Raw genomic sequence first — 23,022 nt, forward strand, 5'->3', positions numbered from 1 at the left:
AAAACTTTTCATTACTCATTTAGTCAGATTGTAAATCAGAGTAAATCAGAGTAAAATTTAACAAAAAGAAAGAATAAAGAGTGGAAATCTAAGATATGAGAGTTTAAAATACATTGTGATGACTTTATTTTCATATGTTAAACCAGAAGAGCATATTTAAAAAATCATAATGAAATAGGAAAATTGTAATACAGAAAAATGATAAAATCAAGTAAGATAAGAGAGCCCAATCAAATTTCACAGCACAGCTCATGTGGTGTCAATGAGAATCAGCACACAGGTGGTTCTGAATCATAACCTGATGCTTGTTATCAGTTTATTTTTTGGAGGCTGGCTGATCTTTAGTTTAAGCTATTCCATACATTGATTTCAACACAGTAGTTTAGTCACAGACAGCTGTGGGCATTTAATCACTGCTGCTTTATGAGGTAATGTTACATGAATTGTGCAAGAAGTACAAAAGAGAAAAAGAATCAACTCATTACAAGAGCTTTGTTAGTTGGACAGCTTAGTCGATGCCATGATACACCACAGTAATGTAAGCAAGGACTAAACAGTCAGGGAATAATTTGTGAAGAAACTGGGGAAAACACTGATGATGTCATAACAGTATATATATACTCAATGTAAGACTGGCCTGGATCAGATGAATAACACTTTTGTCTGTTCAACGTATCAATATGGAGTAATCCTGCTAGTTAATCACTTTAATAAATGTAACATAATATCTTTCATTAACCCTTAGACCTGAACAACCTGGCAGTGTAAGGTAGTAATAATATATAAGTGGTTATATAATAATAAGTATTAATGATAAATAGGCAGTATATAATAGGGCAATGATAAAGATGACAGTGCATGTCACCTGACCTGACCAAGTAACAACTGATCAAACCCGTCATTTCTGTGATTCACATTGCAATGAACGGCAATTAGTTTTTAAGCTCATTAACAATGAGATCGTTTCTTGAACAACCTGATTATTATGCATTTCAGGATACGACCAAGGGTAATTTAAGATTCTATAATGAGTAACTATCCCTCTGAAACAAAAAGACGAGTGATTTCCTTCTTACAAAAGAAATAAATTAAAAAAGACCTATCCAGATAGGCCTATTTACACTACAATTGGAATTTCTGACGGATTCATAATAATGCCTTACGAAATTAAATTGCGAGTCGGCAGTTCTTTAATTCACTCAAGTTACAAGAAAAATGAATACAAATATCACTTCCTGGTGCTCCTTGCAAACACAGACACAAAGGGCAAAATTTTTCTTCTGAACAGGGAAAAGAGAAAATTTTATAAGTGAAAGTTCCTATATGCATCATCACAGGGAGTGCACAATAGCACAACACTGTCACACATTTCTTTCTGCTTTTAATCACAATAAATTTGAGCAAAGCATCAATTAAAAGTAACTAGTTAACTAACTAGACTGTCTGATTTTAAAAGTAAGTCAACTTGCTTTACTACGAAACACACTGTACCCAATGTCCTGCTTAAGTTTGAATTGTTAAAGTGTTCTTAGTGGCTGTTAATTGCTCTCATTTATGAAACTATTGATACTGTCATGCAAATATAGATGGCTGTTGATAAAAACAGTTTCAGCGCTCTCTTTGGCGTGAAATACTTACAATACTGATGCTGCGAGAAATATTTCTAGTTTAATTCACTCACTAAATCTTTTTTTTTACAAGTTTCAAAGAGCTTAAAAGAAAAAAGACAAACATCCAATATGCCAAGTCTTACGATTACATTTTACACCAAAACCCATGATATTGAGACACCTAATTTGATGAAAAAAGAAAATAATAGTAATTAAAATACCATTTATTTGTTGTAATTCAGTAGAAAGATGAATGAAAATTCCATTTTCTGTAAGGCAGTATGGTTAGAGTACATCCTGATTTGAGCCCTTTTAGGAATTTTTTTTGAAAGAACTTAGAAACTTGACTGTTTTTTTCATATTTTCGCAGACCAACTTGCAACTTGATTCTACTGTTGTACTACCGTAATATCCAGTCACCCTGTAACTCATAGCAATGTGGACATTGCCATTTTTCCCTTTGAGATCATGTAAATTTTGAAACAAGCAATGTAACAGATTTACTGTGGAGTGCAAGAAATGAAATCGCACCTCTACTCGAATATTTGAGAATTGCTTAATCGAACGATAGGTTATATGTGTCAAGACTCTAGCAACCAGCATATTATACTTGCATCACTACTGACGGTCATTGGTGCTTCTAACTTCAAAGAAAAGTCCAGGCAAAAACTTCTTTTTGATATGTTACAGAGCAACATAATCTAAGCATTCTAGTGAAATTTGCATTCAATTCTTATGTACCGTTTTTGAGATATTGACAGTTGATATTCTACCAAAAGTGAAATTGAAGCAAACAGAACCTGTCTAATGAAATTTTGACCTGGACTATTCTTTTAAAGCTAGCGACAAAGTTTAAACTTAAATTGCTAGATATCACTTCCAGGACAACATGCTAACAAAATATTGTAAGCTTTTCCCCTTTTGCCATCACCAATGTCTTATCACCCCCCCCCGCCCCCAAAGATGATACCACTCCATTGTCTAACGACCCCTACACAGATCCCTCTCTGCTCTCTTATGACCCACCACACAGATCCCTCTCTGTTGTCTTATGACCCCCACACAGACCCCTCACCGTTATTTTATGACCTCCAGACAGGCCCCTTTCTGTTGTCTTATGACCTCCAGACAGACCCCTCTCTGAATCCCCTCTCTCAGCATCGCTGCTCTTTTCAAACTGAAGCACACAAAAAAAAGATTTGTTTTTTTCTGAAGTAAGAAAAACAAATCTTATGATGCACCTAAAAATAGCCCTCTTTGATGCTCGGGTTAACTTCCTTCATATCGGTCTAGAATACAGTTCACACTCCTCCCCCGTCCCCCTCACCCGTTCCCCAATAAAAAACACCAAAGCACTTCTACTTTGATTTAGATGCATGTACAGCAGATACACATGTTTGTATGTTAACTTTGGTAACATCAAACATCCCTGTAGGGTGGTGGGGCCTCTTCTTCCAAGTTTGACACTGGCACATCACTCATGGTAGTGAACTGCATGCTTGAATTTGTCGGTATGGGCCCCTTTTGGGGTAAGGCAGCCGCACCTTCTTCGTAATCTCCCGACAGCTGAAAAGAAGAAAACAGTGCTATGGATGTAACTTTAGGATTGCACTTGGGGTTTACTGTTTAACTCCACCAGAAATAAATCCTGAAGATTTCCAAGATTTCTGTTGTTGTTGTTAACAATGCAGAGCGTGTGATATTGCTCTGTACCTTGAACACTTGAAAAAGATTATAAAAGCTGACCGGTTTTGACCACACTTCACTAGCGGGATTTTTTTTTATTGCACTTTTCATCACACTGACTTTTGTAATGAAAAATGACGATAATAAATATATATTTCAATACTGGCAGTTAGTTGCTTCCATAGGTAATACAGCATTTTGGGGAAATTATTCCTCTGAGTTTGAAAAGGAAAGCAAAGAAGAGAAAACCTCTAATCGTTAACAGTTGCTTGTTCAGTGTTTAACGATTACTATGATCGACTACATAGGACAAACCCTTTGCCCACCAGCATGAAACGTACTGTAACAGAGTGAGTTCAGGTTTTCTCTTCCAGTCCATGAAATCTTAAACTCACAAATTTGAACTACTGTACGTTATTGTATGTTTCCTCTCTTGTCGAGTGGAAAGAAATTTTCAACGGTCTGAAAGTTGTTTTCGTATTTATTTATTTCCACCAAAGCCTGTCAACTCAGAAAAGAATCTCTTGCAGTCTGAGAGCATTGGGGAACGATCAGCAAAAATAGTGGGGGGGGGGGGGGGAGTTTTCATCCAAGTTGGGCACAGCTACCTAACATTTAACGATAGTTTGACCTACAGTAACTACTGTATTAGAGGTGAATGTAATCTTAGCATGATCCTGGTCAAGATTATATAACCCTAGCATCCCCTGGGGCAAAAAAAGAATGAAGGGATTGAATGCAAATTTTACTCGGACGATTGCGATAACAGTGTTCCTTTTACAGACCGTCTAAAACTAAATTTATCGGTGGGGGACAATTGAAATTAACAGCAACCGGAATATGTCACGGTTGGAAACATATGTCAGAAAAAGAAATGGCCATAAAAGTATGGACATGGCATGACCTGTGTCTTTTAACTGCCAAAGTGTACATATTTTGACATCGAATAAATGTCCTTTCAGGGAGCCAAAAAAAAGAGAAAAAAGGAAGGACTCACTCGTTCCCCTTGACTCCTGTAAACGGCTCTCATGTTCTCTCGTCCAGCACGAAGGTTCAAGTAATGTGAAATCACGCAGAGTAAACAGGACGCCTAAAGACAAAATGGACAAAACGTTTCTGACGGTTAAGTTACATCCATGCAGCTGGAATTGAGAGGATGACATCAATACCAACGGGAAACACAGGGCATGAAACTTTACAAATACTGCTGTATGGCCATGGTATTTCTCAGATCCTCATATGGAGTAAATTTACAGATGGCCTTTGAATGCACTAGAATGTGAGGGATGAAAACAAAAGATCTTCTGCAGGGCATCCATACCTTAAGCTAAACTACCGCTTCAAAGAAACAGCTCCTTCAATGAAATCTGCTCTAAAGTGCGACCCCGCCCTCTAATCGAAACAAGGTCTTGTTGCTTCAGAAATCCTTCCAAATAATTTTCTGTCATGCACCGCCAAAAAAAGTTTAATAAATTAAGGATGGAAATCATGGAATAATTTGATCAATCACGCCAGAATTTAAAATATACATATCGTTTTAAAAGCCCTCGTTAAAGGTTTTGATCAGACACACGCCGCTGGAAAATAATGTTGGATAACTGATTAGCAAAACTTACGTCGACAAAAAGGAAAGTAAGCATGATTCCAAGCATTATCAGTGTTTCAACACTTAGGAGGAGAAGCTGAAAGAAAAAAAAAGAACGTTCAGAAAATACTGTACAACCAATCCAGGTAAAGGATTTTCAAAAATGTCATGAATATCCATACTGATAAAAACAGCCAATCCAGGTACAGCACTTTCAAAATGTAATGCATATTCATACTGACATTAAAAAAACACAACCAATCCACGTTCAGCATTTTCAAAATGAACTGAACATCTTTAAATGCACCTGTAATATTCTGGGTACAAATTAAGAGTACAAATTTCTTTATATGTTCTTTACAAATACAAACTCTATCACTAAACTAAATTTTCAAATCTACCTTAACTTTTCTTCTCTTTTCACTTTTAACATTTTAAAAATCACACTTTTGTGCAATTTTGTTTCGTATATCGCCTTCATCCCCTACCACCCCTCCCCGCCCCTTTATCTTCCATGGGTTCCATGAACCACACCTAACAAAGTAACAAGACCCAAGGTAACTTCAATATAAAAATCACAGAGAAAAATTGGCCCAACAGGAAAAGGTGGGACTTTGAGAAATTAATCTTCAAGCTAAGATGACTTTGAAATTGTCCACAACAGAAATTAAATCACTTAAAGCAGCTCTTACTTCTACTAAAAGGATAAAAAAGTGATGTCGTGGTCAGCATATTGGATCATATTATTTAGTATTTGATTGTCAAGCTTATCACGACCACCGTACTGTACCATAACAGGAGAGGAAAAAACAACTGGAGTTAGACTTACCACCAAGAGCACACTCAAGATAGCCAGCAAGGTCTCAATAACGACTATGATACCAAACAGGACCATGAATGGTACAAGAAGATAGGCTTTGTGCTGTGTAGAAATAAAAACAGAGAAAAACATAAATATAAGGTCGATGAGATTTCAACTTTTTTTGTTCCAGTTTTGGTTTCCTAGGAAAACCGGACCCATAAAATTGCTTTCCCCAGACCAGAAAATGAACATGTTTAGCGGTTTGGATGCCATAAGCCATACGCGTGAATATTCATAAACCTGAGTACACCAACAAGGGATCATCTATTGACTCATGCAGCTCAACATATTGAGGAAGGTACCAAGAATCGGTTGTCATGTTTTGATTAAAGTCTATTTATAGTTTTATTTCTTACAATCCTTTCACCTTTCAAATAATGCACGGCAAATAAATACTACAGTATAGTACATACATTCCCTCTTGTCAACTTCACAACACTATAACCTAACAGTTGTATATGTGGGCTCTGAAGCTGCTCTTATGAGGATTTCACCAAAGTCGTAATAGACTAGTTGTTTTTTCTCATCTTTCAATTACCTTTGCTTGTTTAAAAATGAAGTATGTACAGAGGTCTCTATATTTCCTAAGCATGTTGATCCTCCTTTTCCCCTATGTAGCTTGAGAAACTAAGTTTTTGAACATTCCATTCTCCGCACAATTCGACAAATATCAAGTAAAATGAGACAGGGAAAGAGGAGAAGAAAAAGGCAGAAAAAAATATGAAGTGCACTCACTTACAGTGAGTGCACTCACTCAAGTGCACTCACTTAAGTGCATAAGGAACTCCCTTAACTTGCAGTTAGTTATTTTAAATTATATGCAGCATACAGCTCTAATAATTTATTTATGTAGTAGAGGTGCTGCGATGCAATATTCCATAATGGGTTAACAATGTTAAATTACAATCATTATTCGTATCAAGGTTTATCTTGAATATCATAAGAAGGCCAGCTTGGTACTGTACCTTGCAAATAATTGGTTCACACCATAGTTTGCACTGTGTGAAACATTCCATATACACAATATCATGATGGCTATATTGTGCCTTATACACCTATTGGATAACTACTTTGAAGAGTTTCATATATATATATATATATATATATATATATATATATATAGATCACAGCAATTTTTCCATCTGAAAACTAAGTTTTCATGTCTCAAAATGTGAGGGATGGAACGTTGAACTAATTTATGATTTCTTTCTCCCTTAATTTTGACTTAAAAAACATTTTTTGGAACTTTTATTGCATTCCTAATTTATAACTCCAAGTTTGAACATGAATACGAGAAAAGAACTTGAGATCAACCGATCTCATCTAGAGTTACAGTAACTTAAGTTTTCTATAATCAAATCCTGTCAATCTTGCAAAATCATTGTAATTTATGACGTAATCAGCATTTTGGTCTAACACAGACTCATAAACTAATCAACTTCAATTATTTCCACTGCTACTGTACAAAACCAAAAGTGAATGTGCCCGATGGAATTAACATCTTAATTGAAGTTTCCTGGTTGTCCGGGTTTTGGCAGCTCTTACCCTAATGTAGCGCTGAGTGAGCCGCTGACTATGCTAGCAACTAAGTGAACAACATAGTAACACTGGTTACCAAGTAAGGAATTTGTGCAGAAAAAATACAACCCTCTGAGTAACATCCAGTAAGTGTTATTTAGAAAACAAACCAAAGTACCAAACAATTGTAATCAAACTCTACAGGTCAGGTGAACAATTTCCTTCTGGAGTTTCTGAATAACTACCTGAATTATGAGCAAAGCGATATGTTGTTAAATATTAACACACAAGTTATTATGTGAGGAGTAATGTAACCAATTGATAGTTCATGGAGCCCAACTAAAAGAGCATGCACATTCAATCACCTATAGACTTCTCAGTAATGCAGGGAAAAAAATACTCATGATTCTACAACCATCTGGTTACAAACCATCTGGTTACAAACCATCTGGTTAAAAACCAACTGGTTTAACCATCTGGTCACAAACCAACTGGTCACAAACCATCTGGTTACAAACCATCTAGTTACAAACTATCTAGTTACAAACTATCTAGTTATCATGCATCTTCAGTTCTTCACCATACACTTAAAGTCCTTTGTCCTTTGTGTGTTGTTGTCACAATAGAGTAGGACAGTGTATTTACTATTGGTGATTGTTAGCTTGGTCATCTATTATACGAGTGAACAAGCTTTTGTGTATTAAAACTTTTAATCCGGGGACCTAGTCAGATCTAGAATAGAGATGTTGGCTATGTAGTAGGAATGTGCCACCATTGAATGGACAGGTGTATAAATAATGAGTAGTTAGGCTTGGGTAGATTGAGAATGCTATAGAATTGCTCACAGTGTCCAGGTGAACCTATTATCTGCACTAATAGATGCAACATATTTTCTTTACAATGGATTAGCCAATTCATGTAGGCTTGTGTGGAGCAAACATCTCACTCAGAGCTGAAACATCATGCTGTGAGAGTCATATGATTTCTATGTGTCTCTCAAGTTAGGCCTAATATTATTTTTAGTCCCTGCAGTGTATAGTACTTGACGATATGACAGAACAGGAGATTCGGAGGGCAGTGACCGCTAGCAGGAACACTGGGGGCGCAGTGCAACTGTGTTTGTGTGTGTGTGTGTGTGTGTGCCCGGGCAGGAAACAGGTATTAAGAGAGAAAAATAGTAAGTAAATTTGCATGAACCTTAAACAAGTTGGGGCTTTTCATACTTTACCTTTAGAATGCCAATTATGAGGCAAGCTCCGGCTGCTAACAACAGTAAACTGATAATCAGCTCCACATACCAGAGAGTACTCTCCACTTCTAACGCAATCTCACTCTCTGTAATATTGTGTTCCGTATTAAAGTCGCGTTCTAAAGATTAAACAGAAACTCATTAATCATCATGATTTGGTAATTTAATAATAATTCAAAATAGGGTATATGTTGCAGAAATATCAAAAACAAGAGGGGAAACAAACCCAGTGGAACGTAAGTCACCATATTTTTATTTCCACTTTCCCCAAATTTATCGTCATTTTATAAACCCGAGCTCAGATTCTTAAAATACCTATATCGATAACATCACTTTCAATATTTCTGAATTAGCATAAATAGTCATAACTTTCTGACCAAATAGCAAATTGCTCAAATTTGCCAAACTAGTGTTAAATTGCAAAATGATAATTTTTTGTGTTACAACTTGTTGTTGACATGAAATTCAGATGTAACTACTATAAATTTATACCCCCAAATAGGTATAATGATGAATTGATAGTGCTCTACAACATACCAAGTCTAACACATCTCTCTCACAGTGTACATGTTAATTAATTGGTCATAGTCGTATTCAGATGTAACATACTATAAGTTTATACCCCCAAATAGGTATAATGATGAATTGATAGTGCTCTATAACATGTACCAAGTCTAACACATCTCTCTCACAGTGTATATGTTAATTAATTGGTCATAGTCCTATTCAGATGTAACTACTATAAATTTATACCCTCAAATAGGTATAACGATGAATTGATAGTGCTCTATCATATACCAAGTCTAACACATCTCTCTCACAGTGTATATGTTGGTCATAGTCCTATTCAGATGTAACTACTATAAATTTATACCCCCAAATAGGTATAACGATGAATTGATAGTGCTCTATCACATACCAAGTGTAACACATCTCTCTCACAGTGTACATGTTAATTAATTGGTCATAGTCGCTTTGCTTAATATTTATAGACAACCAAATTTGATGATCAGACAACCAGAAAAGAATCCTTAAATATTTAGACCTGACGTTGCATTCTGACAAGAAGTGAAGGACATGTGATTGCTATGGTTTGTAATTACTGCCAGGCTGTACGGCTAAGTTCGTTCCCTATCTAATGACACTGTAGATCAGGCAGTTCGAAGCGCACCATTACAGTTACTTTATAGAGTATAATTTTCCCCAACGAGAAGTCGTGCATATCTCTTAAAAATGCTAAGCAAACTAATAATGTAACCATGGCAGTACTCCATGTACAGTATACACTTTCACTGAAAATGGGACCATACTGTAGCTGTTTAAAGATTTAACTTCAGGGCTGAAATTTTCATCCGTACACTTAAAAGGGTTATCCAAAAGACTTTTTTTTGTTTTTTCTTTTGCTGAAGAAAGAGGCACTGTTCTAAGCAAATCTGGTGAAATTCATATTGAATTCCTACGTATCGTTTTTGAGATAACCACATTTGAAGTTGACATGTTTTATACAAATAGTTAACTTGAAGTGCCACATTTTTTTACAAGTCGTTCTTGAAAATAAGCATCTAATTTATTATCTTCAAAAGTAGGATGCATTAACTGATGAAATAATACACTCGCACAGTTATAGGGAACTTCGCATTCCCAATAAAGCAAGGTTGGAACCCTGTCCAATCCAAGGTCAAATCAGTACATTTATGGTAAAGAAAGAAAAACATTTTGCTCCCATTGTGTATCTATGACATCCAGGTCTGTCTGCTTAAAAGTTCACACGTTTTTGTTACCAGCTGTGACATTTGCATGACATCTTGAGAATGCCATGTGGAATTAGATCTGCTAAATTTGAGAATGCATTCCTCTGTACTATCCTTTTGTCCATTAATCGCAGGTAGAGGATGAAGATAAGGAGCTTTGCAATGGTTTTGATGTGCCCAGCCCACTTATTGTTAGTAGAAGTCAAATAGTGCCCAAGTATTTACAGTACAGCATTTCTGATTTATGGTGTGGACAACTTGGCGACTTAATGTCAAACACTGTAAGTAAAACCTAACCTAACAGATTAGTATACATGTATTGTGTCAATTGGACTCAATTGGTGATCTTGCCTTTGTGTCTTAAACGAGAACGGTATTGTTTGAACAGAAGCTCTTTGATAAGATTGTTTACAGTAATTGCAATTGAGTTAACATGGTTGTCCCAGTTATTGGCATTTTGGGTTCATTATGTTCAATTATAATGAAGTATTTGGAGTTTAAGGGTGTCTACATTTACGGAATGACAAAGTATCACTACATGCTTTTTTGGTTTAGCAGCCCTATAAATTGATCAGACATATATTTGATAGAAATGCTAAATTGCAGAATACCCAACAAATCTTGAATCTCACAGACTATGACCTGAATTTCTCAATATGCACTGTGTGTAGGGGTTGTGGGGTATTCTGCAATTGCCCTAATGGAAACTCACCTTGTTCAATCAGAAATTCCTCTAAAACTGTTCCGAGTATTCTTAAAATAGCACATACCTGTGGAAAGAGGAGAGACTAAATATAAGGCCATTTGACAAACCTATACGTTAAGTTCCAATGAAATAGAAGAAATAACACAGCCATGATCATTAACTGTTCATAACGTGTAATTGATTTAACATTGAGCAATTCACAAGGCAAAGATCTTTCCCACAAGGTTTGCAGAGAGATGAAATTTGCAACCAAATGTATCTTTGCTAGGCCTAGGCTACTGTACATGCAGTAGTAGGCCTATGCTTACATACATGTATGTAAATGTACGTAAATGTGCGTACTGTGTTAGGCTGTACGTGTGACTGCACTCATAGACGCTGTAGGAATTATACAGTAAACATCAGTGCATGCGCTTAGTTCCAGGAGATTGTTTCCCGTTTCAAACAGATTGACATCTGACAATTACCTACCGTATAAAGAAGATATTGGATTGGCCTAATGCTGTTTCTAGCAGAATCTGGTCGAACCATCGATTAAATCATCTAGGTGATGGTTAGAACTTAACCACCGAGCAAATCAGCGAGATTGCCATCATCGATATTTTCTAAAATAATATTATTGCGCATACTATGGCGAAATTACAGCATAGCCTACCAATCATACTGATTCTTGACCTGCTATTTACAGACGGTATTTGGCCTCTGCTTATAAAGCCCGTACTATTATGGGGGCAGTGTCATTCCCCCATCAGTACATTTCGCCATAGAAAATGTGCTCTTTCCGCCATAGAAAAAGTGCCATTCCGCCATGTTATCCTGATGGGCAGTAAAGTATGGACACTAACGAACATGCAATTAACACTATTCATAATTCCATCACCCTGTAGGCTGTAGTAGGCGGTACATAAACTAAGACTGTGCATCAATTCCCCAATCTTGTCTTAGACTAGAGTAAATACAATTCAGTCTTTCCAGCACACCATCACAATTTATAGACTGTGTGTGTACCTACGTATCCTTCCACGTGATTCAAAGAAATTTTCACCGAAACAATCCTGTAAATCCATTCCTAAAATGTACCTTTCCGGCATAGGTTTCGAGCCTTTCCGCCATGGCGATTGTATGTACCTATGGCGGAATGCCAATAGATCAGTATTACTACAGTACTTAGTATATAGTAAAGGCTTCATAATTGACGCACCCCCGTAATTGACGCACCTTCAATTATTACTAGCAACGATACAGCAGGCCACCTAAACTTTTTGCAGTCAAGCAGAATGACATATTTCATGAGTTTGAATCCATTTCAGCTATTTGCTGACCAAATTGTGGTATTTTTTAAGCTTCTAACACCCTCCCACCAGTTTTGCACATTTTTTGGTCATTTGGAAATCTTACTCCCTAAAAATAGCCAAAATTACCTCAATATGATAACACTGCTCTCTGGAACCTGACCAGTCTGAGCTTAGAGGCTCAGAGCATAGCAAACAGCATCTAAAGTCAGTGGATGTATACTAAGGCCTACACTACAGTTAGCTTTACAACGAATGTGTCAATTTAGGGGTATGAAAGAACTTGACACGGCAGACATTTTGTGGTCAAATTCTGCTCAATTGTACGGTGCATAAGCACAGAACCTAAGATATTTTAAGATCATAACATTTCTGAGGAACTACACATATGAAAAACACATACAGTCGAGTGATTTGGATTTTTCCTTGATAGATATCGTTGATCAAATCCTTAAGTGCGTCAATTACGAGCCCATCATGCTACTAGTACTACGCTAGCTACTGTATGTCAACAGGAGACAAGCAGACCTAACTCGCCTACTCTTCCCTGACCTAACGTTATGTGTATGAATAACCTTTACAAACAAGCTATAGGCTACATCATTCATTGTGACATGAATATAGAAAAACAAAACTTACAAGAGCATATATGGCGCTTGCTATGGAACCCGCTCGTACAGTATTAAAGCACCAACATTTGTCCCATGGTAAATTAAGAAACGCCATGTTTTCTGTGATTTGGTACGTTTCTACTTCAATGCAATTCTCCTATCTCTCAGCTGATCTATCTAGTCATAGCGTCTGACTCTTATTGAAAAGACTCTTGCACAGAAAACAGCATGACGTCACTTTCGCGGTCTATGAGGAAGGGAGCTTTCAATTGATGGCCCAGTGCGTGAGATTACACGCGAGACATGATTTTCTTGAAAAGAGGACAACAACAACAACTAATATTGAGGATAAACAGAGGAAATACATAACTGCAAAAGTATTAGAAATATTTCTTTCAGTTTTGACAATCCTTGTTTTTACAAGAATTAAAGATTGTCGCCGATTTCAATTCCGCGAGTTTTATTTGCATATAGATAACGCTGCAGCGAAGTGCTAACTTGATATTATATTTAGAAGGTCTAATATTTCTAACCATTTGAACATATTATTGAATATAATAACCGTTGTATTGCTATTGTAAAGACTGTGACAGTATCATAATATATAAAAATGTATTTGTACTTCAATTTTGTCTAATTATTAATTGATCGTCAAGAATTAATAACGATGCAACGATGAAATACACTGGAAACCTATGACAAACTTGTAACACAGTCCAGAGAGGCTATATGCATTTTTCAACATTTTCGAAATTAGCAGGGTAACTATAGAATAAAAATTGAATAAAGGAGGAAAATGTTCGCAAAACACAATCAACCAAATAAGAAACAAAGCTATTTGATATTTGAACAGCAAGATTATCTCCTCTCTGTATAAATATCGAAAGTAAGTGCAATAGTGGCAGAGCTTCTTATTTCGCCTTCCATGAAAAAAGTTTTTTTTACGTTTTCGGGTGCTGAAGGCCTATTAACCAACACGGTATCTACGAGTTAGTAAATTGCACCATTTACGGCATATGCTGATAGATATCAAGTATTTTCGTGTGTTTCGGTAGCTTTCAGAGTCAATCATATAGTTACACTTTTTTTCTATGTTTTTCGGGGGGGTTTTTTGACGATCGGAACGGTGTAAATATTTCTTTTTTAAAACAAGTTGTAATGTTACTTCACTACGAACTTTCGTGTATGTTACGGATTTTCGTATTCGTCTCGTCAAACTTTAGTGGGCTTTCCAGTTCCGTTGCCCGGACATCACAGGAAGAGTTATTTAAACTTTAGGCTATGTCAAACTATATCTATTTTGGACCCCTAGCTAAGACACATGTATACCTTTTTACGTAGAAATAGGATTCAATTTACCCCTCGCTATCTTTGGAAATCGGTAGAAAGAGTAATGTTGTGTTTTGGTTAGATTGTCCTTGAAATTTATTTAAAAATTTATATTTCTGTTCGCGGTATATTCACATATAACGGTTTACCTGCCAGATAGAGATGGGTAGGCCTCACTGATCTGTACACTAACAGTGTACAGATCAGTGGTAGGACTTCTGGCCGCGTCCTTCCCTATTACGAAATCTACTTCCGGTTTCATTTTGTTTTCGATTTGGGTAGTGTGTCTTTTAAATTTCTTCCACGCTAATGTTGTGTCTGTTGGTTCGGGCCTCGTGTTGGTCCTGGAAGCAGCCTGCGGAATCACAGCCCAAGATGAAATGCCAGTTTCACAATTGTCTGAACATTCCTGTAGCGAAAAGAGCCACCACTATCATCACAAAGACAGGTTCAAGAAACTATACTAGGAAACCGAACCCAACTATACAAAATACAACACATGTAGTTAAAAGAAAAACAACTGCTATCCTTGTAAAGTTATAAGAGCGATTTGTGGCCAATGGAGGACGATAATGCCAGCAGACGCCAGAGTACCGCGTACAATGTACTGTGGTTTCTAATCGGTATATATGCAAATTACGTACGGTACTGGTGCTTTAACTGAACTCCCCCGACCCCCCTCCCCGTCCCCAACAACATTCTCGCCCCTCCGAAATAAAGTTATTACTTTGTAGGGGATTTAAATAACAGTGTGAACATCTTTCCATCAAGGATACTTTTAACAGAAAAGTCACCCAGGATAGAGTCCCTGTGCACGAAAACCAAACGACTGAACCGATCCAGTCTCAGTACCCTTTCATTGAGACTGCGACAGTGTTTAACCAAACGACTGGACCGATACAGTCTCAGTACCCTTTCGTTGAGATTGTGACAGTGTTGAATTTATTTCCCTCAAAGATAGGACTTACATAATTTCTTAACGGGATACCACTTTGAACACCACATTTCTAGAAAACGAAACAACGAAGCCCTTACAAGACAGTCAGTATCCTTTCAAAAGGACCACAGTTCGATACAATGTGATCAAGGAACCTGGATGGATTGCAGAACTTACGCCAAAGTCGTACAGTTGAATATGCATTAAATTATAGTCGGTCATCGAACACAACTGGAACACAATTAGAATTTCACTTCTTTCTACATACTAATCCCATCATGGAGGTATATCTACCTCCATAATCCTACCAAGGCTTTGTCAAAATGAAACAGGTATAAAATGGGGTCTTCTCGGTACACATCAAACACTTGGTAAAATGCACTTTGCGGTGTACCATCTTTCTCAAAGGACGGATATTCTATTGTGTCACGCGTACTTTAGTGTATTGGAGACAATGTGTGCGAACTTGGATGCGTTGGTTATTGCATGTAACCATGGATGTAAAAACAGACGAAGTTTATCACCTATACATGACAAATGATGGAACTAACTGTGTTTGTGTATCAAACCAAACTTGATTACATTGACCCTTCTCGATTCAATTAGAATCAAACAAACAAGGAATTTAGAGCTTAAATTGGTTAGAACTTGAATAGCCCTAGTATTGTGTAAGCTGACTCAGACAAAGAGAGTGAAGGTGGAGAGAGAGAGAGAGGGTGGAGGGGGGGGGGGGGGGGTTGGGGTTTGACAGAGTTCTAGATAGGTGTTACAATTTTTACATTCACTGAGTTTTGTAGGGGAGTTAACTCGACTCTATGAATCCCGCGGCCAGGGGAAATGGTGTTAGCGATTATTCCCTCTTTAAATGTTAAATATCCCCGACCGAATGTTGTCAGGTGCTCCGGATTCTTCAATATTTAGGAAAAGGTCCATAGGGTGGTCATAAATTCACTGTCATTCTTTTAGGATGAAGAATATCGACTTACGCAATTTTAAGGTTAAACCATCAGTTTGCTCCATCTCTTGTGATTGATATTTTTAGCAAGGGCGTAGGAACCGGGGGGGCTGGGGGGCGCCAGCCCCCCCAGTGAAAAATGTGGGGGCGGAAGTATCATTCCGCCCCCCCCCCCCCCGCTTGGCAAGTCAGAAAACCCCTTTTTCATTTCCAAATGAGAAAAAAATCTCATTTGGAGCACCAAATTGCATCTAAGGCCAGCTGAAAATGCTAATTTTTTTAAAAATGGAGTGGGTGTTGAAGTGTGCTATATTGCACCAAATTGCATCTGAGGCCACCTGGAAATGCCCAAAAAATCCAAAGGGGAGGGGGACACCGCCTCCCCTTAGACCCCTCCCCAGGTCGGCCATCAGTCTTCAGCCCCTCCCCCCCCCCCCCACTCAAAAGTACCTTCCTACGCCACTGATTTTTAGTAAGAGTTGAAAATCGGAGATACTATTTCTCAAACACGGCTGATATACATTGATCGCTAGTTAGAACGTTAAAAAGACCCTGTACTAATCTTTTACGCGCAATCGCGGAGTCCGTCAAGATCATAAGGTATAACTCGAATTCGAATAGAATTCATAGCCTCGGTAGAATTGCATCTACTATCATAGCCAGTGCGATAATCTGATATAGCGCCATCGCTCTGATGTTCCACGTACTCGAAAGATATTGTCAACCTTCACAGAATCGCTCCTTTCGAATCCATTATCCAGAAAAGATAATGCGAACATAATGAAAAGGTCCCTACACTGTATATTGCTCCGTTTTCATCAACATAATAATTAAATGCGTGATGAATTCTTTCGTTTCCAATAACAAACCCTTTTTTCGAGCATTTTTAAGTTTTTACACGTCCGCCGAACAATTAGTCAAAACATCAAACGGTCAGTATCATCTTTGATAAGGTGGGGGGGGGGGGGGGGCTAGACGCCCAGTCGAGTTGCGTCGTGTGACCCCAAGAAAACCACAATACGTTCTTCCAAAATCACCACACCGTCTTCCAGTTCTTTATTACGATACTGTGCAATTCTAAAACATAATTACTGTAACTGAAACTAAGTTTCTTGGTATTAATATTGATAGCAAACTTTCTTGGAATAACCATATTTCGTCAGTATAACACTGTAGCTAAAAATACTGGTATATTATCTAAACTGAAATATTTCCTCACATCATGTCCCCACAGCATGTCCTTAGAATGCTTCATCAAACATTAGTTCTACCACACCTATCCTACTGTACAACTAATTGGTCTGGTACATATACGATATTAATATTGACCGCCTAAATATTCTCCAAAAGAGGGCTATACGTCACATTGCTAATGCCCCACCACTTGAACATACTAGTGGAATATTCAAGTCCCTAAATGTATTTAAACCTGGTGATATTATAACAGTCAAGGAAGTTGCTACCTTTGCTTACAAAGCATGGAATGGATTACTGCCAGTCACTTTTAATGACTTTATAGTAACAGAGTCTTACATAACCATCACACAAGACAAGTCGACAACACTCATTGCAATTTTGACCATAGTAACATAGGGAAATTCGGTCTTTGCAACAGAGCAATACAAATTTGGAATGATCTATCAAAAAATTTGAAGTCCATAACTTCAAAACCCCCATTCACCAGATATTTGAAAAAGGAATTTATAAACTCGTACTAGTATTATATTATCTATTCACTCAGCATCATTAGGATATTGTTACTGTATATTTATACTATATTATACATATTTGTACATTCTTCCTTTTCAGTTTCTCACAGGGAGTCTCCTACCTTGTTAAGTCTTTTGAAGACTTTACAGGAGACTTCCTTCCCCATTGTACAAAATTGGCGATAAAACAAATAAATGAATTAAATTATTGAATTAATTATAGGGTACCGTTAAATTCGTTATTAGGCCCACCTTGCTAGTCCTTTCATAGGACATGTTTCTTTAACGATGGGCGGGGTAGGGGTGTGGGGGCTTAATTATTGTTTCTTAGGCACCTTCGGAGGAAGTGTGTGTTCTTACTCGTACGCCGTGGTCTAATACTAAGTCTATGGGATAGGCTCGATCTGTATAACTTATCTAGATACACGGTTATCGTTAGGCCTATAGAAGTTAGGTTTTGTTATATACTTTTCAACAAGCACATGTGCTGCACAATATAACCATTTTGAGCGAAAGCTTACATTAATGTATCTAGATTGTACGACTCTATATATGGTGTTTAGTTTGCCATCGGTACCTTTCTTTGCAATATAACTTGTATAAGCGCCACGTATTTGACTAAAAATGACGTCACCCCTACTAATTAGGCTAATATGCATGTGTGGCTCCAGTCAGCCACTTCCCCACGAGACTTCTGAGAGAATACCAAGCCAACGGTGCGTTATTGATATAGACGGCCTGTGAGGGAAGATTTTGGTGAGAAAGCAGTTATATTTCATCGTCATCGCGGTAGTCACCGTGATTGTCCTTTTATTGTTGTATCGTCACCGTTATTGTATAGGTTTTACATTGTATCGTCATCGATATCGCTACCGTTATCGTAAATGCATTGCCAGTACATTGTATTGTCATCGCGTTTAGTCATTGTAATTGAATCGTCGTCGTCGTTGTATCGTCACCGAGATCGCCGCCGTTATCGTAAATGCATTGCTAGTATAACATCGTTATGGTATTTTCATCGCGTTTAGTCATTTTAATTGAATCGTCGTCGTCGTTGTATCGTCACCGATATCGCCACCGTTATCGTATATGCATTGCCATTACATCGTCGTCGTCATTTTCATCATCGTATCGTTGTCGTAATTCAATTCGCCATCGTCATCGTGTCGTCATCATCGTGTCGTCATCATCGTGTCGACATCGTCATCATTGTTATCCGCGTGCGCCCCCCCCCCCTCAAAAAAAAGGGTTAATATCCTAACGGAAGTGCGGCATAAGACGTTTGTTATATGATCCATACAGTGCAAGACTTGCTCATTTCTGCAACTTCTGTTTCTCATTTCTGAAAGTTTTTAATCTTTTCTTTATTTTTTCCTAACAAAGAAACTTTGTTTTATTGGCATATTCGTATTAGTCTTCCACGCAAACTTATAATACATCAAAATAACTAGAATTAAATATTCCAGAAACTAGCAGGACAAACATATTCAGAACAGACTGTCGATATTTTACATTACACATTTGACACATTGAACACGTCTCAATGAATATCAAGAGTAGAATGTATGTATTCTTTACGCGAACATTTTCACTTTCAGCACTTTGTATAGACAAACTTGAAACAGAAGACATACATGCAGTCATTACTATTGTGTTACAAAGGTGAACTATTTGTCATCGAGTGTAGATAAGCCCTCTCACCTGGTTTCGGTTTTGCAAAACATATACCGGTAACCGATGAACAGAACCGTGGTTAGGATACATAATACTACTTAAAAAAAAATACATCGAATACCTGCACCACATGCAGTTTTCAGTAAACAAAAGCTGTAAAATATAACTACCATTGTGTTGATACGTTAGACGTTTTTCAGTATAGAGTGGCTTTTTAAACGTACCTACTTAACGATTTAAAAATTCAATGGAGGCCGATGAGTTTTACTACAATTTTATTGACTTAACTTTACTTATTACAATCTTCAGTTTTGTTGCCGCAAAACTATGGGTATCGATTTGGAGGCTCCGTTATCTCTGCTAGTTATCATCAATGATAGTAAAAGACATATTCAGTCCCTGATTTTGCGTATTTCCAATATTGACAATGATAAATAGGTATCAATAAGAAAAGAAAAAAAACCCCGAAAAGACGGGAAAGCAATGGCGTGCGCAAAGAGGGATGCGTGTGTGCGGGTGCTCGCATGTGTGTGTGTGGGATCGGCGGGGAAGAGGTGGGGGGGGGGGTGATGGGATTCCTCTTTTGATATCGAACCAGCAATACTCCATCCTAGGCCCGCTGACGAGTCGGACCATAAATAATCTAGCGTCAACGCCGAATTTTCAGGCTAAGCACTTCTAGGTGTACTCTGAGCAAGCGAAGTATTTGGGGTGCCATTGCATGTCCAGCCGCTTGAGCAGGGGTTCCCTAACTGGGGTGCATGAACCTCAGGGGTGCGTGAGTCCGTCCCAGGGGGTTCGTGAGACGTTTCTGAAAGTCAAACTAGAGTACTTGTTGTTGAACTAAAATCTGATATATCATATAATTTAGTAATGTACAAAAGTCGTACCTATCGACAAACTCTTTTCGCCTTCCATATACGCATATGTTTCAATAGTAGTACCGTACCGTACATGTGATAAAAACAGGGGCATCCGTCTCATCGTGTGTGATGGGGGATTGATGCGTGATACAAATTCGTGATCTGATCTAGAAGTTTCCAAATAAATTTTTGTTCATCTCTTGTCTTTATTCATTACAATATTATACTATGAACTTGATCTTTTACGAAGCACTGTTATGCGTATTATAGTATAATAATTACTCAGATCGTGTCTCGAAAAGTTGGGGGCTAGTGGACAACTCTGACATCCACATGGGGTTCGTGGGGGGCATAAAGTTATGGAAACTCTGGCTTAGAGCATCAGTTTTTTGAGTGAACCCTATATACCCGCTCGATACACAAACTGAAGGACATACCCCTAAAGGAACATGATACATCGCCCGAACTTGTCGGTTGGTGCTTTCATTGACAGCATCCACTGGAGAACCGAATGGTCTACCACCACTGAGAAGTTGGCCTGCCTAAGATGACATGAGAATAAATGTTCAATGCCGTGTATGACATCAAGACACTTCTTTTTTTTATAATTATAGGTTCCACCCTTTGCAATTCCCCTCTCTGTGTATGAAAAAATAACTTGTTATATGCCTTGTTATGTTTGTTCGAGAACTGCGTCTAATTCGATCCACTCGCGTCGGTATATACAACACGTATATGGGAGGTCTATTTTGGGGGTACACTAAGACAATTTTTTTTCACACGATGCATCCCATATGAACTCTGCATTCATGGGTGCATATAATGGGGCAGAATTTTGTGAGTATTTTTGAATAAACTTTCGGTAGTAGCTCGACATCCCATGAAATGAGCGTACTTCCTTTAAGGCTTTAGGCGATGAGAAATCAGTGACATCTCTAACTTGTCTCGAGACCATGTTCCCTTAGAATTTGGTCTCTGATTTAGCAAATTGACTCACTTTTCCGGTATATCGACTTCAAGTATAGCGTGCCTCAGTATGTCCAATTCTGCCTGAATATGGCCAAGATGATCGTAAAATTAATTGTTTATAATGACATTAACATTGTTGTATACCTATAGTCATGACTTCCATGTAAGACCTCGCAACACCGCTTCAAATTACCCTCCACTGGAGTGTGTACGTGGGACTGTTCTCAAGACTCATTCGGAAAAAGGTTATTACTGATACAATCACATGTGACAACGAAAAAGCTGATTTTGAATTTGGATCAAGAATGACTTGAAAGACAGACGGCTGATTGCATGTCAGGAGTTACATACCATGGATAGCTACAACCTGTAACATTCAATATGCCTCAGAATACAAACTGGAGTCTGAAACATCAATTTTCTGAGTGTCATAGGCGTAGGAGCCTAATTTGATTTGGGTGGGCTGTAACGACTTGCCCGAAAAATATAACCAAAATTAATGTGCATATCATATAGGCATGCATCGGTAATTACATCGCATGCCAATAACATACAATCATTTGCCGTGTTACCCTTCCATATTGATTAGAATTATTGGGGAAGTCGTTACAATAATAATGATAATAATAATATCAGTTTAACCATTGAAAAACACATTGCAAATTATTTTTCTTTCAGTAGGTGCCCGAATAATTCTCAGCATATTGCCCGAATTGTCACCCCAAAAAATGGTTGGGGCTGCAGCCCCCCAGCCCCCCGCCTCCTATGCCTATGTTGAGTGTAATAGTATAAACATCCCTGAGAAAGTTGTCAATGTAAAGTTTGAAGCCCGCATCTTTGAAAAGATTATGGGAATTTGTCATTTAATGCCCTTATCTTTTTTATCAGCAACACAGCAACTAGAGTTTTAATCATATTTGATAAATACTAAAGGGTTGTTATTCATTTCCAATATTTTGCACTGCTCTTTAAACCATTGTTAAACTGTTAAACTGTTCATGACGACAGTTTACACATAAGTAGATTGCACTTTTAGATAAGACAGTCCGTTCTCTCTTTATTAAGTTAGCATGCATCATGCTAATGAGAAGAATAAATTGAGGAAGGAAGCACACTGGTTTAACAATTTTCTGTGTGTGTGAGAGAGAGGGGGGGGGGGGGTGAACCCGAAACCCTTTTACATGGGAGTCAGTTTCAAAAACCGCGGGGCTACACCTCCCCTTTATACAATTCCACCGGACCCGACTCCGTGCAGAGAGGGAAATTTACCAATCACACTTTGGCGATATTTTATACCATTAAATAATTTCAAAAATATTGGTACAAAAAATCCCTGAGATGGTTGTCAATGTAAAGTTTGAAACCCGCATCTTTGAAAAGATCATGGGAATTTGTTATCCGATTTTTGACACAACTGTCCTTTATCAGCAACACAGACAATTCAATAAATAGAGTCTTAGTCATATTTTGATATGAAGTTATGAGAATATTGTTAAGGGTTGTTATGCATCATCAATATTTTGCACGTATATAGCTATAAACGAATGTGTAACTGTTCATGACGAAACGTTTACACATAAACGGATTGCACTTTTAGATAAGACAGTAGACTGCAGTCCGTCCTTTCTTTATAAGGTTCGCATGCATCATGCTAATGAGAAGAATATATTGAGAATGGAAGTACGCAGGTTGTACAATTACGGAATAATTGTTTTA

At 37.7% G+C, this 23,022-nt stretch overlaps 2 protein-coding genes across 4 annotated transcripts in view; one reads left to right on the forward strand and one right to left on the reverse strand.

Annotated features, from left to right (window-relative positions):
• Positions 1-96: 96 nt before the first annotated feature.
• Positions 97-13,098, reverse strand: LOC139979383 (uncharacterized). The gene is made up of 7 exons (XM_071990128.1): positions 12,899-13,098; positions 10,974-11,031; positions 8,490-8,629; positions 5,711-5,803; positions 4,913-4,978; positions 4,294-4,386; positions 97-3,176 (listed from the first exon to the last, which is right to left on the reverse strand). The coding sequence occupies exons 1-7, from the start codon at positions 12,983-12,985 to the stop codon at positions 3,030-3,032; spliced, it is 684 nt and encodes a 227-aa protein (XP_071846229.1). The 5' UTR covers positions 12,986-13,098; the 3' UTR covers positions 97-3,029.
• LOC139979379 (organic cation transporter protein-like) overlaps positions 7,819-23,022 on the forward strand; it is a 42,332-nt gene continuing 27,128 nt past the window's right edge. The window contains exons 1-3 of one of the 3 annotated variants that reach the window (XM_071990117.1): positions 7,819-8,438; positions 9,503-9,601; positions 10,396-10,542. The gene's annotated coding sequence lies outside the window, so the exon portion shown is untranslated. Of the gene's footprint in view, positions 8,439-8,902; positions 9,602-10,395; positions 10,543-23,022 lie in introns of those variants that run through there. The other 2 variants (XM_071990115.1, XM_071990116.1) reach the window with 2 other exon arrangements.

This window comes from Apostichopus japonicus, chromosome 14 (assembly GCF_037975245.1).
Source record: "Apostichopus japonicus isolate 1M-3 chromosome 14, ASM3797524v1, whole genome shotgun sequence".
NCBI classification, from domain to species: Eukaryota; Metazoa; Echinodermata; class Holothuroidea; order Aspidochirotida; family Stichopodidae; genus Apostichopus; species Apostichopus japonicus.